The sequence below is a fragment of the Carlito syrichta genome, unplaced genomic scaffold (genome assembly GCF_000164805.1).
Source record: "Carlito syrichta isolate Samal-C Ts95f unplaced genomic scaffold, Tarsius_syrichta-2.0.1 Scaffold120463, whole genome shotgun sequence".
Taxonomy (NCBI): domain Eukaryota; kingdom Metazoa; phylum Chordata; class Mammalia; order Primates; family Tarsiidae; genus Carlito; species Carlito syrichta.
This window is the reverse complement of record NW_007064559.1, coordinates 49,212-56,661: the sequence shown is the minus strand read 5'-3', so window position 1 is coordinate 56,661 and position 7,450 is coordinate 49,212. Positions and strand designations below refer to the sequence as shown.

At 46.3% G+C, this 7,450-nt stretch overlaps 1 protein-coding gene across 2 annotated transcripts in view; it reads right to left on the bottom strand.

The window, feature by feature from the left end:
* LOC103249390 (kinesin light chain 1) overlaps positions 1-7,450 on the bottom strand; it is a 136,271-nt gene that overhangs the window by 118,794 nt on the left and 10,027 nt on the right. For both annotated transcript variants that reach the window (XM_008048018.2, XM_008048017.1), the window contains exons 2-3: positions 2,708-2,905; positions 976-1,039 (exon numbers count right to left, since the gene is read on the bottom strand). In XM_008048018.2, coding sequence (XP_008046209.2) covers positions 976-1,039; positions 2,708-2,905 — 262 coding nt within the window. The remainder of the gene's footprint in view (positions 1-975; positions 1,040-2,707; positions 2,906-7,450) is intronic.

The window sequence follows — 7,450 nt, the reverse complement described above, 5'->3', positions numbered from 1 at the left end:
GCCTGAGCCCGCGGGTTCGAGACCCACCTGGACAGGCGAGACCTCATCTCTACAATAAATCAAAAAATCATCTGGGCGTGGTAGTTCGCGCCTGTAGTTCCAGCTACTTGGAAGGCTGAGGCGGAAGGATCGCTGGAGCCCAGCAGGTTGAGGCCGCGGTGGCCGGGAGTGGCCACTGCCCTCCAGTCTGGGTGACTGAGTGAGACTCCGACTCAAAAAAAAAAAAAAAATTTTATTGGAACACAAGCCCATTTGTTTATGTATTCTCTATGGCCTCTTTCACACTATAATAGCAAAGGTGAGCTGCTACAACAGAGACCCCATATGGTCACAAAGGCTCAACTACTTACTGTCTAGCTCTTTATAGAAAAGCCCTGATTTAAAGATTAGAGGCCAGGGAACCAATTAGGAAGTTACTGCAACAGACAGAGGATTAATAAGTGTCTGGACTAGAGCACGTCTAAAGGACGGAGAGTGGCAGAAGTGCCAAGAAACACTCCAGAGGCAAGCCTGGAGGAGGGATGAAGGGGAGGGAGAGCTGCTCGGAGGATGGCTGTTTTCTGGCTCACATGACCCTGTGGGACCATGAGCTGAGATCAGGGACCAGGCAGAGGAGCTGGAGTGGAGAAAGAGGCTGAAGGATATCAGGACAGAGGTCAAAGGTTGGAGGTCAGTTATCCATCAGAAACACCTAAAATCCCAAGAGGGAAGAGGGAGCCGCAGGTTGATGAGTAATGCCTGTGAACTACTGAAGGTGAGAGACAAAAAGAGACCCTGAAAGGAGGAGTCCAAGGCAGCCTGGGGCTGAGCGAGGGGTCAGGAAAGACCCTGCTGGAGGACTAGAGTGTGTCTAACCGAACCGAGCCTGCCCTGAAGGAGGCTGAGAGCCACCCCCTGACTCTCCCTCCTTCATTCAACACCCCTTCTTGCTCAAATCAAAACTTTATTAGCAAAACAAACAACAAATGGACTAACCTGATTCTGTTCTCAGACCCTGGCCTTTAGCTTTTAGTCTTGAGTGAATAAATTCTTCTTTTTCCTAAAAACAAAAACGAAACAAAACAACAACAAAACCTCTTAGACCCCCTTTCTCTACCTTTTCTCTTTTCTCACTTTTCTTTGCTAGAGCACAACTACCTGCGCCCTGAAGAACACTGTGGGTGTGGATCATCTGAGAAATGGCCCATCTCAAAGTCTGTTTTGTTTTTTTGAGTTGGAGTATCACTTTGTCACCCTGGCTGGAGTGCAGTGGCTGCTGCCGGCCACCGCAGCCTCGACCTGCTGGGCTCAGGTGATCCTTCCGCCATAGCCTTCCAAGTAGCTGGAACTATAGATGCATGCCACCACGGCCGGCTAGTTTTTGTGATTTATTGTAGAGTCGAGGTGTCACCAAGTTGCCCAGGCTGGTCTCGAACCCCCGGGCTCAGGCAATCCTCTTGCCTTGGCCTCCAAAGTGGTGGGATTATAGGTTGAGCCACTGTGCCCGGCTCGAAGTCTGGTTTTTTGTTTGTTTGTTTTGTTTTTGAGTTGGAGTTTCACTCTGTCACCCAGACTGGAGTGCAGTGGCACACTCCCGGACACCGCAGCCTCGACCTGCTGGGGCGATCCTTCCATCTCAGGCTTCCAAGTAGCTGGAACTACAGGCACACACTACCACGCCCGGCTACTTTTTGATTTATTGTAGAGATGAGGTCTCGCCAAGTTGCCCAGGAAGATCTGGAAGTCTGTTTTAAACCACCTGACTGTGGTTAAAATCTGTATGCTTGAAACAGGATTTGAAAATGAGATGTTTAAGGCCGGGCTCAGTGGCTCAGCCTGTAATCCCAGCGCTTTGGGAGGCCGAGTCAAAAAAAAAAAAGAAAAAAAGAAAATGAGATGTTCCACTTTGGGAGGCAGAGGCGAGAGGATTGCCTGAGCCCATGAATTTGAGACCAACTCAGGCAGGTGGCGAGACCTCATCTCTACAATAAATCAAAAAAATTAGTCAGGCATGTGGTGGTACCCTGTCTCAACAAATGGTGTCTGTGGTTCTAGCTATTTGGAAGGCTGAGGCAGAAGGATCGCCTGAGTCCAGTAGGTTGAGGCTAGGTGGCCCTGAGTATGCCACTGTACTCCAGCCTGGGAGACAGAGTGAGACTCCGACTCAAAAAAAAGAAAAAAAAAAGAAAAGAAAAGGAGATGTTCAATAAACTCTGGGAGGCACTGTTTGTTTATAAACCCACAGAATAAGACAGAAATACTCCATCTGATGTAAACAGAAACCTAAGTGCTTTTCTTCTGGATTAGATATTTACACTTCTTTCTCATGCTTTTAAGAATTTCGAATCTTAAAAAAAAAAAAAAGATTTTCTAATCCGCAGAAGAATGACAACACATCAAAGAAACCTGTGTTTTCACAAACAAACACACACCCACATGCATGTGAAACAAGGACTTCTAGTTCTGGCTCTGCTACTCACGTCACTTCCTCTAAAGTCTCCAAATCTGTGATTCTATGAGTGACCAATGTTTCTCCAGTAAGATTACACAGTAGTTTAAAGAAATCATATGCACATATACATATATACCTTCACACAGTCACACTTACAGTGGAGGGTGAAGGGGAGAGACCCACACTGCCAAATAACAGAAAGTCAATACTAAGGATTTAGCACCCCCAAGTGGCCAACTGTATTATTTCTCATTCTGATTAAAACCTACCACTTACCTTTCTAAAAGTCAAATTCTGGTTTGCCCAGAACTGTTGATTCCATTCTTGTGTTTCCTGTCTTAATTCTCTAAGCTTTTGTTCCAATGGTGATTCATTTTCAGGGATGTAAAAGTGAACAGGGCGAAGGTTGGAATATCTATCTGGGGGTCCTATCCAATCATGGCAAGATTTCTTCGGAGGGCAGAATCTTGAAATCTTTAACAAAAGAAACAGGATTAGCATACAGTCAAATTAATCTCTAGTATTATAAAATCAACAGTCTGGATTAAGGTTCCTTGTTAGTTTCCTCTTTTGAAGACTATATGGTACACATAGAATTTCCAAATTAAAATAACTATAAGAAATATTATTAACATTAACACTATATTGAACATGCTCAATCAATGGTGATAGGATATTTTGACATCCTAATGCAAAAATAAAATAATATAACAAGAATCTTGAACAGGCATGATGGCTCATGCCCATAATCCCAGTACTTTGGGAAGCCAAGGCAGGAGGAATGCTTGAGGCCAGAAGTTTGAGACCAGGTGTGGTGGTGCAAACCTCATCTCTAAAAAAAACTTTTTAATTACCTGGGCTTGGTGATACATGCTAGTAATCTCAGCTACTTGGGAGGCTAAGGCAGGAGGACTGTTTGAGCCCAGGAGTATGAGACCAGACTGGGAAACATAGTGTCTCTACAATCAACAAAAAAAATTAGCCAGGTGTGGTGGCATGTGCATGCAATTCCAGCTACTTGGAAGGCTGAGGCAGAAGGATCACCAGAGCCCAGAAGGATGAGGCTGCGATGGCCATGAGCATGCCATTGTGATCCAGTCTGGGCAACACAGTAAGACTTCGACTCTAAAAAAGAAAAAAAAAAAAAAAAGACTAGCTTCCACTTGTCTGTTAAAGATCAATGTAACCAAAAAACTTAAAACAATTTCATTTGGAAGTGTCTTCTACCTGATTTTCTAAAAAGCGAGCTCTTTGGAACATGGCCTCCACCTCTGACAATGACAGAGTGCTTCCCGCCAGCCCTCCCTCCATAACCTACTGAGCAAAGAGATAAGCAAGCTAGAGACACAACACAGGTGAAGTTAAAAACAGTACACAAGATAGCCAGACACAAAAGGGACATTTTACTTTTGTGCTGCATTCTACTTTAAGACTTTCCATAAAAAGTAATCAGGTCAACCCATGGCTGCCTGGGGTGGGAGGTAGGGGAATTAGCTAGGAAGAAGAAAAAACTTTCTGGAGTGATGTTCCAGATCCTACCAGGGTGGCAACTGTGCAGTTTACATATTTTTCAAGTCACTGAACTGGATACTTAAAATGGATGTGTTTGTTGTAATATACATAAGTAAAATCTCCAAGAAGTCCATTCTTGAAAGGGGAAAATTTACAAAGATCCAAAAAACACTACAACAGACAGAATGAACTTGTCTTTGGCATTTAGGAAGCACCTCCTTTAGGATATTTCAGGACTTCACTGACACCAGGATGAGCTGTGACTTCCACGGATGAGATGCAGGGTTGGCAAAATATAAGAGAAAGCGCTTTTTGTCTCCTTGGCTGCTGACTGAAAATGTAATTTGAAGGGTAGAAATAATGGCTAGTAGTTTTATAAATTGAACACAGCAGCCGGGCTCGGTGGCTCAGCCTGTAATCCCATGCCTTTGGGAGGCTGAGGTGAGTGGAGTGCCTGAATCCGCAGGTTCGAGACCCGCCTGGGCAGGGAGACCTCATCTCTACAATAAATCAAAAAATCAGCCGGGCGTGGTAGCACATGCCTGTAATTCCGGTTACTTGGAAGGCTGAGGCGGAAGGATCGCTGGAGCCCAGCAGGTCGAGGCTGCGGTGGCCGGCAGTGGCCACTGCACTCCAGTCTGGGCGACAGAGTGAGACTCTAACTCAAAAAAAAAAAAAAAAAATCTAACACAGCTAACCAGGGGAAGCTGACTTGACAATGACCGCTCACAGCAGAAGACAGAAGGGGCGCAAAGAACAGCTGACAGTTGGATAGTTCTGCCCGCAGGTCTGAGCCTCCCTCACCCAGTCGGGGCTGACTGTCATTAAGGACCATCCCTTGACAGTTGTGCTAAAAAATTCACTGTAAGCCTGGGCAACATAGTGAGACCCCATTTCTATAAAAACATTTTTTAAAAAATAGCTGGGCATGGTGGTGTGCCTGTAGTCCCAGCTGCTTGGGAGGCTGAGAGGGAAGGACTGCCTGAGCCCAGGAGGTGGAGGCTGTGGTGAGCTGTGACTGTGCCACTGCACTCCAGCCTGGGCAACAGAGTAAGACCATGACTCAAAAAAAAAAAGAAAAGGAAAAATAGAAAAAGAAAAGAACCCAGTGTAGCCTGAGAAGGGAAACCAGGTCATTACTGAGGAAATTGACTTGCTCGTTTTCACGCTGACGGCTCCACCCAGCACCACCAACGCACAGACTAGAAACAGCCGCCTTCTTGTCTTCTCCTGTCCAAGGCATCCTTACGAGTCTTGGCTGCTATGACCCTCCTAAATCTTCTAAACTCCCAAACATTCTAAAAATAAGAATTTAAAACACGACAAGGCAAGACAGGGATTAGCCATGAAGCCAAGATGAGGCTCATGAGCTGTGCAGAGCCTGCAGAAGCCACAACAGGCATCACAGAAGCTACTACAGGCATCACAGAAGCTCTGCAATCTGGTCTTCTAGTTATGTTACAAAATATAATAAGGGCTGGGTGAGGTGGCTCACGCCTATAATCCCAGCACTTTGGGAGGCTGAGGTGAGAGGATTGCCTGAGTCCATGGGTTCACGACCAGTTTGAGCAATTTGGCGAGACCTCATCTCTACATTAAATTAAAAAATTAACTGGGTGTGGTGGCACATGCCTATAGTTCCAGCTACTTGGAAGATCAAGACGGAAGGATCACTTAAGCCCAGCAGGTGGAGGTTGTGGTGGCCGGGAACGTGCCACTGCACTCCAGTGCCTGGGAGATAGATTGAGACCCTGACTTTAAAAAAAAACAAAAAAACAGGAACATCTATTCATACAAAATTATCTTCCTTACACCCAGGTACACACAGACTGTTTCTGAGTTCTTCATCACAGTTCTTCCTTTGAGACAATGCTGGCACTTGTGTAGAATCTTATTAAAAATCTGTGGTATGGGCCGGGCGCAGTGGCTCAAGCCTGTAATCCCAGCACTTTGGGAGGCCAAAGTGAGGGGACTGCCTGAGTCCATGGGTTCAAGAACAGCCTGGGTAACATAATGAGACCTCATCTCTACAATAAATAAAAAAAATTAGCTGGGCGTGGTAGTGTACATCTGTAGTTCCAGCTACGTAAAACGCTGAGTTGGAAGGATTGCCTGAGTCCAGTGGGTCAATGCTGGGGTGGCCATGGGCATGTCACTGCACTCCAGCCTGGGCGACAGTGTGGGACTCCAACTCAAAAAAAAAAATCTGTGTTCAGCTCAGCACTAGAATGCTTATCATTAAGAAAACTAGGCCAGCCAGGCATGGTGGCTCATGCCTATAATCCAAGCACTTTGGAAGGCTTAGGAGAGAGGATTCCTGAGCCCAGGGGTTTGAGACCAGCTTGGGCAACTTGATGAGACCTTGTCTCTACAGTAAATAAAAAAATTAGCTGGGCGTGGTGGCATGCATCGGTGTTTCCAGCTACTTGGAAAGTTGAGATGGAAGGAACACCTGAGCCCAGCAGGTTAACCTGGGCAACAGAGTGAGACTTCGACTCAAATAAAAGAAAAGAAAACTATGCAAGTCTAGAGTAAGTGAATCAGTAGGAAATGTTGAAAATATATTACTTCCTTAGACTTATAAAATGTTTCCTTAAAAGTATCTTTCTCGCCAGGCTCGGTGGCTCAGCCTGTAATCCTGCGGTTTGGGAGGCTGAGGTGAGTGGATTGCTTGAGCCGTGGGTTTGAGACCTGCCTGGGCAACTTGACGAGACCTCATCTCTACAATAAATCAAAAAATTAGCCGGGCGTGGTAGCGCACGCCTGTAGTTCCAGCTACTTGGAAGGCTGAGGCGGAAGGATCGCTGGAGCCCAGCAGGTCGAGGCTGCGGTGGCTGGGAGCGTGCCACTGCACTCCAGCCTGGGCGACAGAGTGAAACTCCAACTAAAAAAAAAAAGTATCTTTCTCAGCCAGGCTCGGTGGCTCAGCCTGTCATCCTAGCACTTTGGAAGGCCAAGACGGGTGGGATGCCTGAGCTCGCAGGTTCGAGACCAACCCGGCAGATTGGTGAGACCTTGTATCTACAATAAAAAATCAAAAATTAACTAGGCATTGTAGTGCGCGCTTGCAGTTTAGCTACTTGGAAGGCTGAGGCAGAAGAATCGCCGGAGCTCAGCAGGTCAAGGCTGGGGTGGCCGGGAGCATGCCACTGCACTCCAGTATGGGTGACAGAGTGAGATTCCAACTAAAAAAATAAAATAAAATCAAATTTTCTTTTCCTAGCCGGGTGCAGTGGCTCATGCCTGTAATCTCAGCATTTTGGGAGGTGGAGGCAAGAGGATTGTCTGAGTCTAGGAGTTCAGGACCAGCCTGGGCAATTTGGTGAGACCTCATCTCTACTATAAATCAAAAAATTAACCCAGCATGGTGGGACACACCTGTAGTTCCAGCTACTTGGCAGGTTGAGGTGGAAGAATTGCCAGAACCCAGCAGGTTGAGGCTGCAGCGGCCACGAGCATGCCACTGCACTCTAGCCTGGGCGACAAAGTGAGACTGACTTAAAAAAA